This window comes from Bactrocera latifrons, unplaced genomic scaffold (assembly GCF_001853355.1).
Source record: "Bactrocera latifrons isolate USDA-ARS-PBARC rearing strain unplaced genomic scaffold, ASM185335v1 scaffold_5, whole genome shotgun sequence".
NCBI classification, from domain to species: domain Eukaryota; kingdom Metazoa; phylum Arthropoda; class Insecta; order Diptera; family Tephritidae; genus Bactrocera; species Bactrocera latifrons.
In genome coordinates, this window is record NW_017537156.1 from 1958439 (window position 1) to 1974020 (window position 15582).

At 36.7% G+C, this 15582-nt stretch overlaps 1 protein-coding gene across 1 annotated transcript in view; it reads right to left on the bottom strand.

Annotated features, from left to right (window-relative positions):
- Positions 1-4338: 4338 nt before the first annotated feature.
- Positions 4339-15582, bottom strand: part of LOC108973671 — a 30304-nt gene continuing 19060 nt past the window's right edge. Inside the window, exons 2-6 of the mRNA XM_018941075.1 lie at positions 14229-14474; positions 12658-14138; positions 9321-9465; positions 5477-5836; positions 4339-5409 (exon numbers count right to left, since the gene is read on the bottom strand). Coding sequence (XP_018796620.1) covers positions 5014-5409; positions 5477-5836; positions 9321-9465; positions 12658-14138; positions 14229-14405 — 2559 coding nt within the window. The 5' untranslated portion in view covers positions 14406-14474 and the 3' untranslated portion in view covers positions 4339-5013. The remainder of the gene's footprint in view (positions 5410-5476; positions 5837-9320; positions 9466-12657; positions 14139-14228; positions 14475-15582) is intronic.

Consider the following 15582-nt stretch of genomic DNA (forward strand, 5'->3'; position numbering starts at 1 on the left):
AATAAATAAATTTTAATCTAAAATTATTTTAATAAATTTAAGCGCAAAACTCTTCTAACACTACGCCTGTCTAGAAAGAATTAGGTATTATTTCTAAAACTCTTATAAAATATAACCCTTTTCATATACTTTTTAGTTTCTCAGTTCTGCTTTTGCTTTAGTTTCTATTTTTTTTCTAGCTACAGAAACCGTATAATATAGATGTTTTTAGTTTTTCCAATTTTGGTTGACATAAACAAAAATATCTAGGTTCTACGATTGATTTTGGATTATATAAGTCGAGATTACTTGAAACGAATGAAAGAATACCTAAGTGTCTCTAGTGAAACGCTATAAAAAACGAGGCAACGCGACGAGGTAAGACCTCTTCGTTTTTGGTGGCTGGAAGGTAGAGCTAAAGCAGTGCCTGACCTTAAGCCAAAATTAAGCTCATTGTGGCCCCAAATTGTAACCAAAGAAGTTGTGTTCAGAAAGTGAATTTGTCTGATTTTTTCACACAGGCAAGGCTGGATACTCGCAGAGCTAATTTTCTGGCGTATCTTCATCCTCTGCGCATGCTCTGCATTCTGCCGATTGTATTTTTCCAAGTTTCTGAAGGTAGGGTTTTAGAGGTACATGCTCTCTGAGTACCCCCTACAATGTTGCTTATCTCCCTTTCACTTAAAATTATTGGAAGCTTTTCAATCTATTCACTATCAACACTAGCCCAAAGAGCTTGTTCATATTTCTCTCAAATGTTTTTTAGGAAAATATTAATTGAGTTTTGGATATATCGATGGAAAGCTATTTTTATTTCCTTCGTTTCCTGTATAATTAACCCTGCTTAAGCAGTTTTATTGATTGAAAACGTTGAAAGTTATATTCGCACCAAAGGTAGTACATATCCAAAAGTCTGGGAAATGGATTGCTATATCTTCATGGGTCGACGAAGTGTTTCAAGCTTACGATAAATTTGTTAAGGTGTTATATCCAATTGCGAATTTTAAAAAACACATTTTTTATTTGAGAATATTTTTCGATAGTTTGAATTCGGCAAATAAATTCGCTGTTTTAAGTGTATTTGTAAGAATTTTATAACTTCGGCTCCCAAAACACGAAACGTTTTGAGGGTCGATGAGGAAAATTTCTCCGAAACGGCTGGATCGATCGTCTTGAAATTTTCACGAGACCCTCTAAGATCATTATATATTAATTACCGAGTAATGAATGAAGAAATAAAATTTTCGGTAGTAATTTCCAACTTTTAAGCCACCCTGCGGTGTACATTTTTTTCATTTTGAAAAAAATCAAAATTTTGACTAGCACTTTTTTGTTTCCAGTATTCACTTATAGTTAATACATTATTAAGGATTTTGGATTTTAGAGAATTTTAGCTCAAACATTTTCCAGACACCTTTTTTTCGTTGGACTTCCTGAAGATGCGCTACGTGATCAAGCGGATTCGCCGATTATTAAAATGTATTAAATTCTGTAAATCCATATTATTATTTTTATTTATTAATTAAATCTTTTATTACGAAAAAAACCTTTCTTCTAACTTTTAAGTGGATAAAACCCCTTAATGTGGTAAATATCAACTCCAGGCATAGCATAATAAATAAACAATAAATTTGCATTTTTTATAATACTTATGGTATATGCTCTTTTGCTTTCTTTTCCGCCGTTTTCACCCCTAAACGGTTATACAATTCTTTTCGGACTTAATAATCACAAAGCTATTTATATTTGTTTTCTATTATATTCCCGAAAGAAATTCAATAATAATAATTCATTAATTTATCCTTATTTTGATTGCCAGTAGTTTAGTTTTTGTTTTTGCTTTCTTTTAACTATTCATTTCTTGTTCAACAATTTATTTACATAAAAATTATTTGCTTTAATATTATATATTATATATTTAACTTCACGTAGGTTTTTTTATTACCCATTCAACAATTTCTGTCTGTCTTTAACAACAACACTGTGTGACAAATTTATTTTGGCGTATTAAGACTGCCAAGAATGTATACTCGTTCGATAACGGAAAATCTAAAAGACAGCTCTTTGAGGTTAGCTTTGCTATCAAAAAGACATTCGTAAAGACTTATCACGACTTAGGTTCTATGAAAATTCAACCAATCTGATTACTTCTTACATTAGAATAGTTTTTCTAATACTTATTCGATTGAAATTGATTATTGAAGAGTAAAAGTTTTCATCAATAGAAAAGGTTTGGAGTGAAGCTAAACGCTAAAAGTTTGATAATTAAAAGTTCAAGCTTCTGACATGAAAACTTCGCTATAAAAATCAATCTCAGTAGAGCAGATTGTGTCACATTGGCACGTTATCCCGATATCAGTATCTGTGCTTCCCAAAGTCTTTGACGAGCTATCCAGGTTAAGAGCGCTCATACTCTAAAGTTAGATAAGAGCCATTGAGAAATCTTGTTGCTTAGGAATGGATCTACAGCAACTGCTTCTTTCGAAATTTTTATAACTATGATCCGAAGCTATATCGGAAATTTCACCTCTGCCTTTCGATTCTTGTAAACAAGCTGATTTCATAACTTTCTCTTCTAAAATATGCCATTAGCTCAGGAATTAAGAAAATATAGAGTCTTGACAAAGTTTTAGTATCCCGAAATTAGAGAAATATTACAAAATTGGTTGTTGAAATAATGTATGTTTGCTTTGAGTTGACTTTATGAATATACCCATTATTGTTGTTTTTGTGTGGCAGAAAAATTTCCTAAAATTACTTTAAAAATTCCTGTGAAGTTGACGAATCTCCGGATGTAAATCTGGGGTCGTTTCAGTTATCATATGTCGACTGTCGACGCAATATTATACTTAGGAACTGAGTAAAAGCTATACTACAATGAGCAAAAAATAGTAAGACTTTGTTCGTAATTTTAAACTCCTTAATTTATTCCTAAAAATTTTTAACGTGACGCTGTAAATGATTCTGAGGGATTTTTGAACCAATCGTGCTCTAACTTTTCTTAAACCCGAATGATCTTTCAAAATGCTTTTCACTGTATCACATTCTTCTGATATTCCAAAGATGTCAGTAAGATCTCTGACCGTTAATCGTCGATTCTTTAGCAACTATTCCTTTATTTTATTGATGTGTTGATCATCAGTTGTTGCTGATGGTTGTCGTGGACGTGGTTCGTCGTCAACGCGTTCGCGACCCCCTTTGAATAACTTGTACCAATCAAAAACACTTGCTACGTACAATTATTATCACTGTACCGACGTACAATTATTACCGAAAACTTTAATTTGAATAATTTCACTCAAATAATTCGATGAATGGGTTTCCGCACAAAATTTAAATCAAAAACTTGGGTATTTTGTTGCCAGTAGTATAAATAAACAGCGAGAAGAGCAGAGTCGGTCTAGAAATTTCAATCTCAGTTTTTGAGCTATTGCACTGAAATTTTTCACACAGACATTGAACAGCTATTGTACATAGGCGTTACTGGCCACCAGTCCGGAGCTGTATGGAAGCTCAACTGGTAGTAGTTTCGGCTACGAGGTCTGACCGGAGACTTAATTCTGGTACCACGGGGAGCAGGAGCCCTTGGAGGTAACTCCAACCTGCTCATGCGGACTGGCCCCTCGGGGAGTATCGTGGTGGTTGTGGTTTATACCCAAATGCGGGTAGAAGTGGCATTTTGTCTTTTCGATGTGGAGTTGCATTGCAACCGGGTGCCGGACCCATAGTACGGCAGAGGTTTTAGATAGGCCTCGAACCCTACCAAGGTGGTTAGTGTGTCCATTCCACACTGCCAATTGGTACTGAAAGTGCCTGTCATTTTCAGGGCGCTGATCAACGCTTTGATTTGATCCGTTGTACTTTTGAGTACCGTGGAGTAAGGCTGTCGTCAGCAGGTACCCACGTAAAATTTTCCGGTTGTTGTACATAGGCGTCATACAAACAATAAACGAAGTTAATCTTTTTTTCTTGTTTTCTTTACATTTTGAAAAGTCGTCGATCACAGCTTTTGCTCTCAAGAGAAAAACAGTATACAATATTATTACCATTGGTTATTCTCAGAAGTCATTTTTGTCATTTCAAGGATTAAAATCAAAGCTAATCTGGGTGACGAAGTTCGACTAAGCATCTATTGTTCCTCGTTCTTTTTCCGCTCTCCAACGGTTATACAGTTTAGCTGCCTTCAATTGTCGCACAGTGTAATAAATATGTATATTCGCTATTATTATTATTTGTTTAATATTTTTTTGAGTACTTAGCCACATTTACATACACATTGTATCTTAGTACATTAGCATTTTGTATGATATAATATATTTTGCTTGATTTTTCTATTCATAGTTTAGCTACAAACCCGAGTGCATTTGCTACGAATATATATTTATATATTTATGTATGTATATATGTATATATAAATGTAAATACAATGCAATGCCACATACTTTATTCTGAATTCACATTCGCTGCGATCCTAAGGTATAAGTTGCGCTTTTGGACTAGGTGTGATATTTAGATAGTAGGTTGTTTGATAAATATGGTATGAGTATACATATACTATATTTTGGTTGAGTGCTGGATCCATAGTAGGAATATTGTGCGGAAAACCACATATGTACTATATATTAGTTACTATATATGTAAGTATATAGAGAGAGTTATTAGTGAAGTGAGTGAGAAAGAGGGCAGAGAGAAAGAGTATGTTTCTTCATTTATTAGGCAAGTCGCTGAGTAAAAAGACGTTATTAAATATAAAAAAGTTAGAAAAGTAATATAAAATACTGAATTACAAGTCTTATTTGGGGTTATATGCCTAAAAGTATGCATTTAAGGACAACCAGTTTGATTGGACAAATTGTGCGCGTAAAAAGAGAGGAGGAGAGGGCGAACTACAGTGCTTTTATCTTGTTCATTCGGTTTTCTCTTGCGAGTAACAGGAAAAGTCTTAACGCATATGAGTTCTGCAAGAAAGTGGGATTTACTTGCATTCAACAACATTTGCTCAAAAAAAAAAAATCCTTGTTCCTATGAAAATAATTAGATAATACTGTTGCGCTTGGCACGTAAGGCTGTGCTCTGCATGGCCGCCACGACTGCTTCGGCGCCACCCGTAAAGATCGGTTGGTAGGAGGCGCGTCGGAGCACATGCCACATAGCTACGGGTTTGCGTAGCGAAGAGAGCATTTGATGCCAATGTCGTAGTCCCTTACCGGTTGTACAGGCGCCCGCTATCACGTGACCCAGCGGTGTAATACGCGGTCCACCATCGGCAGCTTCGGTTACACCGAAAACGGTGAGACGTAACTGCACGGTGGTGAGGCTTGTTGGTGGCACACTGAAAATCACCGACTCATTGAAGATGGGACTGCTTTCGCGACGTTTGAGTGAAGTGCGCTTCTTGAGCACTTTCTTCTCGTTGTTCATAAGGTAAACCTGTGAAAATTCAATTGTGATATTATTCTCGACATTCAATGATATCACTTAAGCACTTCACACTTACCTTCACGAAAACGCTTTGTACCTGTTGCGGTGTCATCACTTTGCTGCCACCTTCCTTTATTTCCGTTTTTAAATTCCTCGCTTTCACCACGACAATCGTAAGGCGTTCTGCTGTTGGCAAGTAGCTCAGCGAAAACATTAGTTCACCCCATTGTGCATTGCATTTGCGCGAATCGGTTAACGGTATCCATGTGGTGACGGGGCGTGGCATTTCGCCGATTTCCATTTCTGCTTCGCCGATTAGCGTGTGCGCATCACCACTGTGATACAAATGGAACCACAGGGAGTGACGACCTTGTTGCTTCTTTAGCCAAAAATTGAATGTTTCATTGTAGCTGGGCGTGACAGAGTCTTTGAAAACCTGTAAAAAGCATGAAGTAGTAATCGAACTTTGAAATTTTTTACTTCGTAGTATCCTCTATTTCCTAATTCTAAGCAGACTTGGTTCGACATATCGTAATTTTACAGGTTTGACTATTTCTTATAGAAATATAACAGAATATCGAGAATTCGTATAGCAACATTTTACTAGTTCGACACTTGATTCGGTATGAACTTATCGTGAGGTTTGTCCAAATTCTTATGGTGTTGTCGTCATTTTACGAAGCCATTTAAAGGAATAATTGCATTTGGTGACAGAAATTTTCTTCCAAACCAAAGACAATATCAAGGTTATCCTCAGAATAAGTACTTGTGAACTAATAACATAAACACCCATATAAATATGTATTACTCAGCCATTTGTTTGTTTGAACAAATAGCCATTTGTACCCAGTGCCGGAATAGCCACGTAGCAAGAGTAGCAAATTCTACGCGCCCCTCGGATGGGGGGGACCCCGCGCTCCAACTGACCATAAGTAAAAAATATCAATTTAGATGGAGCGTAAAATATCATTGCATGCATTAAACGTGAAGCGCTTAGGCTATGCTTCAGTTCCACTTTCCACCTAAAAATCTAAAACTCGATTTCGTCACGTTAAATCGTAAAAATAAGTAGGCATTTTAGGAACTTCTTAACTTTAATGCTTTATTGTTTAATTATAAATATTATAATCGATATTTTTAAACTAGTATCTATACTAGGTATATTTCTACCCTTCAAGCGTCCAGATTTTTATTTGTTTATAATATCCATTAATTATATCAAAATAAATTTAAATTTCTGCCGAATACCGCTATTGTGAATTTTTATTAATTAAGAAAATATTTTCACTAAATAAAATAAAAAGAAAATCATTATCGAATATTAGATTTTGTATGCTTCATGACCGCCAAAAGAAAGAAGTATATTTATTAAGTTTTTACAATATTTTTATAAAAAATAATTGTTTAACGATATTCTTGTGACCTTCCATATTATAAAAAAACACTATTTTATATATCATAAAACACAGTAATTAAAATGTTCTATCTAGTTATTTCTTTTTCCAAGCGAACGCTGACCTCTTAACAGGGCAAACATTTTTAGTTCAGGCCAGCCTTAAGAGCAAGGTGTGTCAGAGTCTCAAGTCATGTTCTGCCATCTGGACCAGTGGAAAGATTTATTAAGTTCTTGGGCATGGAACGTCATACTGCTAAACAGCTCGCTCAAAGTTTACTAGATTTCTTGAGTGAGAGTGGCATTAATATCAAAGATTGTCGTGGGCAAAGCTATTATAATGCCAGCAACATGAGTGGGAAAAACATCGACATACAAGCTCGATTTAAGAAAACAAATAAGTCTGCAGAATACACTCCCTGTCTTGAAAATTAATTAAATTTGGTTGTTAAGTGCGCTGCAGACTACTGTACAGGAGCATTACTTTTCTTCGATTTCATTGAAAACCTCTATAAATTTCTTTCCGCTTCGAATTTACTTATCTCTCATGATCACAAACCTCAGTGGCGAATGAATTAAGAAACACGGTGGGCAAAGAATGTCTTAGTTGTTTCACTTTGTTGAATATAGGGCATCGAAATTTGCTTATAATAAATTCAGAAAAGTTTATTTGTAACAATTTTGTTTTATATAGTACCCTAAATTTGAGAACCTATAGCAAACCAAGGGCCCCTTGACAAAACTTGCTACAGGTCCCGTGCTAGCTTAATTTGGCACTGTCTGTACCAGGTTTTAAATGGACCCGACGAATTCCAAAATCCAATTGTACTCCACATTTTTAAATGTAACCGAACTCATATCGCCAATAATGCACTAGTTGGTTTTCAACTGGGCAGCTAGAGCTGCTTATTTTACAGCAAACGACTTTTGACATATAGTATCGTCATGGAATTTAAATTTACTAATGCCATAGCCATCTATGGCATACTCGATTGATATTGACATGGTGACTCTCCAATGACGATAGTATTGTCTTTATCTTTAATAAAAAAAAAAAATAGATGTACGATTAATGTTCTGTTATTTGTTATTTGTCAAAGTGATTGAATATAAATATAAAACAATTATGTTCCATATTGAAAAAGTATAAAGTCCCTTTATTTGCTTTAAGTAACAGTATACGACAGTTATCTACAAATTTGAATAAGATTGTTATTATACCATATTTCCATGTTCTTATACTCTAAACAGGCTTTATTAAGTTTGACATGAGCTTTGTAATACTCAGAAGGAAATGTAGGTTGTAAGTGTAAGTACTAATAAATAATCAGCCTGACGAGCTGAGTCGTATGTTTGTATATGCGAGAACGTTTTAAAATTTCACACACCTCCGTTTCTTTCCCAGAAAATTGTTAAAACCACCGATATCGGATGACGATAGGACCGTGATACGTTATAACTAACTTACAAACTGATAGACCAAAATCAAGTTAAAGGTCTTTATCGTCTCGGGCTTATCTGCATTAACAAAACTTTAAATAACTCCGCAACAAAAATAATCAAGCGGTATTAAATCACCCACACTAAAGGCCCAACTTCACTCTGATAATGCATTCACCAAAAGTTCTTTTCAATAAATTGATTGTTTCGTTGGCTGTATGGCGTATACCGCCATCTAGTTAGAACCATAAGTGCACAGTTAGAACCAAAGGTGCACACAACATTATCCAATTCAGGGCCTAAAGTCTTGAATTATGGCACTATTGCACTTCCCATTGACTGTAACATTATAGCCGGCTTCATTTTTGAAGAAATATGAATCAATGATTCCGTTTACTCATAGAGTACACAAAACAATAATTTTTGGAGGATGCAATGACGTCTCGATAGCGTTTAAATTAATCTTTCTCTTGAAATTTTAATTTAGTCTAGCCGACATATACTATATGTACTTACATGAACGTAAATACATTTTATATAATATATTGTTATCTTGTGAAGAGTTGATATTGTTTAGAGACAGGTTTAGAGAAACTGTCGAGCTGTTAGTTTTTTTTTGTTGTGTAAAGGGAGATCCTTGTCGGGATTAGACTATTCTCTAACACTTATATAGAGATCAACGAAAATGTGAAATATTGTCCAGAAGCAACACTATAAAGTGAGGTATGCTATACAGATAGTCTGGTTTATCATGGAAATTGAACAGCGTGTTCCAGCTCTCTGCGTGTCTGATGACGGTTGTAATGTTATGAAGTGCACTAACGTGTATTGTATATAAATATGTATATACATACATATGTAAAGGCATTTTGGACTACTTGCTTGATGACCTCCACCCGTATTTGCTTTATATTTACCACCGTGTTCCCAATGCTTTGGTCAACTTTCGTAAGATTTCAACAGGTTCGTGCTCATTTTATTTTTATTTTTGAATATTTACGTGTGGAGTTCATTTGTTGTATTTTTTACGTAACTAAGTATGTAATCCTCAAAAGCTTAAATGCTATTGTTTAACAAACCCGCTCACCTTCGTCTGCATTGCAGCTGCCTCGTCTGGCACAAGATAAATGCGCACAAAAGTGTCTAACGACTCGACGTTAAAAGGACAAATTAGCCCCTTTGCCTCCAGCACCATAACACTGAGCTCCATGCCCTCGTCGTTAATGGAATTTCTGTGAAATAAAAATGCGCCAAAGTAAATACGAACGTATACAAATATACCTACATATATATATATATATATTTATGTATGTATGTAGATGGGAGTGGTGGCTTGGGGGCAGTGAAAAGTGGACATGAAAAGAGCCACTATATATGTAATTATGCAATGTAAATGTATGTATATAAAATAGCGTATGTATGTGCTTTTGTCAGTTTGTAGTGGCGGCAAAGCAAGCGTAATTAATATTTAACGTGATGGGAAAAAATATGGAATAAAAAACTAGAAATGGCTACTATTTGTTATAAAATATATATATATATATACATATATATATACATATATATATATATATAATACGAGAAATGACCGAGCCCCTGCAGGACATCTCAAAGTATTTACATATTTTTATTGATCTGATGCTACCGTTCTTGTTTTTGGAGATGATAAAAGAAATAATTTCAGAGGAGATTGGGAAATTATATGGGAGCGGGTTGGAAAGGATGCAAAATTTATATGACTAGCGAATAAAGATTTTAGCTTAAAAAGGGAAATGCTGGTTGACTCTTGAACCTCGTTCTGATAAAACTTGCTTAGCGATTTTGTAACTTGTATAATATGGGCTCTCTAAGACAATGTCTCTGTGAGAATGTTACATTATCTTTAGTTTCATTACTAGTTTCATCATTTCACTATTACTTATAGAAACCAAAAGCTGACATTATCTGAGCACTCTTTTAACAGACTGGTGATTTTTTATTAAATTCTCCCAGGACTGTGACAGTGTGTATGACTTCACAGATCATGGTTTCTTTTCGACATGGGTTTCACTGATAACGAATTTGCATAACAATGAACTGTTTTATAAATTGATTAGGCCATTTTATTACATATAGCCTCTATATACATATACATATATTCTATACTCCCACATTTCTCTTCACCATAGGTAGTGAACAATCTGAAAAGCTTATTAAATTTCTTGAACCAAAAGTATTGAACATAAGACTTAAGTAGATCTGCAGATTGAAAAACTATCTTTCGCTTAGCATAATTCCCTATAGACCTATTCCTTAAAGAGTTAGTTTTGTGAATTTTTTTTTTTGAAGATGCATTTTATTTATTGAATAAACACATAATATAGCTCAACAGAATTTCAGGTGCTTTAATAATAGCTTATTTTTTTGGTTTTCTTGATAATAGAGCAGATTTCCAAGAGGACCTCTGAAAAAATATGTTTGACGATGAGGGCGATTTTTGGGCTTAAAATTATTTTGAAACTAAAAACCAAAGTATTATTTTCACTTTAGATGAATATAGGTAATGGTCGTAACACCAGTAAAATTTTTAGAGAAATATGTCTACGAAAATCATATACAAATTTCCATCTGATCGACCAGCCGGTTCCTAGAAAATTTCCTCAGCGACTCTGAAAACGGCGTTTAGTAAAAAACACTTATAATGCCTTAGAAGCTGATTACATTTAGTTAAAAAATGCTTACGAATACCCACATATCTCCGAAACTATTTGCGATATAAATAACTGTATATTCGATATATTATATATGAAAAACAAACAAATAGATATTTGAAATTCATAATAAAATAATATAATCTCTTAAGCTAAGGCTACTACCGTGAGCAAAAAATAGTAAGACTTTTACTTTATACGCATGTCTTTATGAAGTATATATCCAACAAAGAAGCTCCATTAAATTTTGTGTGCGGAATCAAATTTATGGTATCAGAGCGTTCAGAATGTTGAAAAAGTTGATAATTGTTTGTCGGGAAAAGTGTTTTTGATTGGTACAAATTGTTCAAAGAGGGTCGAGAAGGTGTTGACAACGAACTACGTCCAGAACATCAATTGACGATAATCAATCAAAATAAAGGAATTGGCGCTAGAGAGAGAAATAGTCAGAGATCTTACTTGGTAGTTGGGTGAATGTCTGTGAAACAATGCTTTCCGATTACCAGGATGTCATGAAACGTATTATTACTGGCGCTGAGTCTTGGATCTATGTTTAAGATCTGGAAAAAGACGATCAGTCGGTCGGAGATTGTGGCAAAGCTGAGTCGATGCCGAGAAAAGCATCAAAACAGGTCAAAAATCAAGGTTATGTCGACAGTTTTCTTTGATTATCGAAGTGTGGGGAGCTTCGAATTCCTTCCGATCGGCCAAAATGTCAACAGGGAATACTACCTGTGTGTTATGCGTCGGTTTTGCGAGCTATTCGTAAAAAGTGGCGGGAAATATGGGCGGATAACTCTTGGTTTTTGGCCGTCGCATACTGCATTCATTCTTCGTGAGTCTTTCCCTAAATTTTCAACCAATATCGTGCCGTACCACCATATGCACTTGACTTAGTGACTTCTGGCTCTTTAGCAAACTCAAACGACTGCTTCTGAGAAACTTTTTTGAGTCCATTGAACCCACTAAACGTGAATCGCTTTGCGCATTGAGGGTTATTCCGGAAATTGACTTGAAAACGTTGGTACAAGTGTAATGTGGCCAAGAGGTATTAATTTGAAAGGACGATGTAGATTTTGAAAAATAAATTAAGAATATTAAAATTATGAACAATGTCTTACTATTTTTTCCCCATAGTAGTAAGTCAAAGCAGGAGAAAAAAAAAGTTTTAATTATTTTTTATGTTTTTTTTTTTTTTATAAAATTTTAAGTACTTGCCCTATGTTCACAGCCAAAAAATTTCTTTAGGGTATTATGTAAATAGATACACATATGTATGTATGTATAAGGCTCAAGTTGTGCTTGGTTAGAATATAATAACAAAGCTATAGAAAATAGTAACAGAATACACTCGCAACAACAAAGATAACATTTGCAACAAAAATAATGCAGCATATGATGCGGGTGAATGCACATTGCACACTTGAAAGGTTGTTAGCACATAAAACCTAAGTGCCGTAACCCCTCCACAGCGCATACGTCTACCTATATGTACAATGTGGAATGGAGAACAAAGGTTGCCAGATGCGCTTGTCCATATGCGCAAGCTTATTAATGTAACTACATGTGGTTGTGTATGTGTTGTGTTGGTGGCGAGCATCCTAATGCGGCTAACTCAAGTACACTTACACTTGCCTAAAGCACACATTGGTTTTTGTCTTGTTGTCTTTATAACAGTGGAATTGTGTTTCTTACTTTTAATCCACCTTCCTCCCCGCAAAGCTAAAAACTCACTTGTCATATTGCAAGCCGACACACAAGTAGCCGGTTATCTGTGTATACGGTTGATCCAACTCGCCGACAAATACCGATGAGGTGTCCGAGTTCACCGAGTCACATGAGATGGCTCGCTCCAAGTTGATGCCCTCCATCGAACCAGAGGTCGTCGAATCGAGCGAACATTGTGAGCTATTGCGTCGGCCAAGGCTCATTAGGGAATCTTGACGCAACAATGAACGGCCAAAGGTCCAGGTGGTATTGCCATTGCCACTCGTGTTCGGTGTGCCATGGGCTGTTGTCTGCACGTTATGGGTCGCACCTGCGTTCACACCGAGTTTGCGGAAGAGAAAGTCTTCGGAAATAGTTTTCTGTAGCATGTGTGGCCCCTTTTGTACGCGCTGCGTCAAGCCGGTAAAGGGATTGGTGGAGTTTTGCGTTAGTCGCCGCAGTCCACTTGAAAGTGACTTGAGTTCGGAGTCTTTCGCCGACGCCTCTGTGGTGGAAAATGAGCGATTACGGAATTCTTGAAATTGTTGTTGTAGTGATTTCGCGCTTAATGCTGTGGGGGTTGTGCTATTGGCGTCAACCGCTATCGCGTCTGTTGCACGAGGCGCTGACTCGCTGTAGAAGGGATTACACGAACCATTCATGTTTGTTGTTGTTGGTGATGGAGCTTCGCTGCAGCCGTGGCTAATGTGTCCGTTTAAATTGTTATTGTTGCTATTGTTGTTGTCAATATTTTGCGTGCTTGCGTTTGTGTAGAATTGTGTTGATTGTTGTTGTTGTAAGGCAGTGTTTGATTCCGGTAAGCTCTCAGCGGATTCACATAGAAAGGGATTTGTGCTGGAATTACGACGTTTTAACGTCTTCGGATGATTGTGATTATGTTGGTCATTTGTGTTCGCTTGTGTCGTTGTTGTTATAGTTGTAGTTGTTGAGGATAAAGCTTCAGTTTCCTGTATTGTAGTTGGAGTTGTGACTGCGTCCACGACATGTCCACCCATGACCGAGGCACCGTTACCGACATTTTGCAATGAAACCTGCCTCTTGGCCACCGGTCGTGGTATGGCGCTGGCGCTCAATGCAGACGATGAAGCCGACAGCCGTGGTGGCGGGGGCGCATCAAGCGGTTTCGGTATGGCCGCGTTCGTGCATTTCATCGAAGAACGCTTGTATGGCGTATCTCCACCATTGCTGCGTCCTGGTGCGCCGGTTTCATGGTTCGGCGTTGTCTCACTGATTTGTTGAAATGAAAATGTCACTGTCTTTATATGTCCGGCACTTGCTGGAGGCTGTGTGCCCGGTGCTGGCGCTGGTCGCAGTGGTTGTGGCGGTATGTTGGCGTCTACCTCCGCCTCGCCAGCTAGGTTCCAAAGCGGTGTGGTTGCATGCTGTGTTGGCTGTTGGCCCGACTGTCGGTAGTCGTCCTTGTCGATGGTGTCAAAACGTTTAAAGCTACCGCTATTGCTGAGCAAAAATTCCGAACCCGAATGGATCTGGTATTAATTCAAAATAATTTTTTACTAATGATTATACATATGTATATATAAATTTATTCAGCACAGGTATCTGGTACTTCCACTCACCATGTAACCATTCGCATGAAATAGTTTATTTTTCGATAGTCCTATCTTCTCTTCCTTATTCGAACGCATCCAAGTATTTGCACGCGGTCCCAAACAATGGCAGGCAAACATTACGAATGCTATCACCAACAGCAGTAGCAGCGCCAGAGTGGTGAATGACATCGGTTCGCCATCCATTGTTATTGCGTATCGCTTGTTTGCATGTGCTCATTCGATGCTTCAACTATCAACCAAAAGTGATGTATGCTGCAAATAGAAGTAAATGAAACGTAGTTTTAACAAAAGTTATATGGGTGATCTAAGTAGAGCTCCTTTTTTCAATATGGACTCGTGAAAAGTTAAAGACTTTTTCGAGCCAAATTTTGATCAGCGATGAGGCCGTTGTGAGATCGACCTAGAAAGATTAAAGAGTTGCCGTTTCATCTACAAAAAAACAAAAACAACGGTGGTTTGTGGGTCAGTGGAATCATCGCGATGTCGGCGACATTTAGTTTCAAACATCGCCACTTGCCAAACATCGCATCAATCAATGGATTTATTGAAATAACACTTCGGTAAGCAGATAATTTCACGTTTCGGGCCGATCGATTGGCCACCAAGATTATACGATACGGATATCACACCGTTAGACCTTTTGCAGTAAGGATATGTGTTTATATTCTCGCAACAAAGTTGCTAAAGCGAGTATTATAGTTTTGTTCACATAACGGTTGTTTGTAAGTCCCAAAACTAAAAGAGTCATAGGGTTATGTATACCGAAGTGATCAGGGTGACGAGTAGAGTTGAAATCCGGATGTCTGTCTGTCCGTCTGTAAAAATCATGATGAAACTTGGTACACGTATTTCTTGGCTCCATAAGAGGGTTAAGTTCGAAGATGGGCAAAATCSRCCCACTGCCACGCTCACAAAATGGCGGAAACCGAAAACCTATAAAGTGTCATAACTAAGCCATAAATAAAGATATTAAAATGAAATATGGCACAAAGGATCGCGTTAGGGAGGGACATATTTGGACATAAGTTTTTTGGAAAAGTGGGCGTGGCCCCGCCCCCTACTAACTTTTTTGTACATATCTCGAAATCTACTATAGCTAAGTCAACGAAACTGTATAGAGTTGTTTCCTTTAGGCATTTCCATATACAGTTCAAAAATGGAAATCGGATAATAACCACGCCCACCTCCCATACAAAGGTTATGTTGAAAATCACTAAAAGTGCGTTAACCGACTAACAAAAGACGTCAGAAACACTAAGTTTTATAGAAGAAATATCAAGAGGAAGCTGCATCCAGGCTTTTTTTAAATTGAAAATAGGCGTGGCGTCGCCCACTTATGGACAGAAAACCATATCTCAGG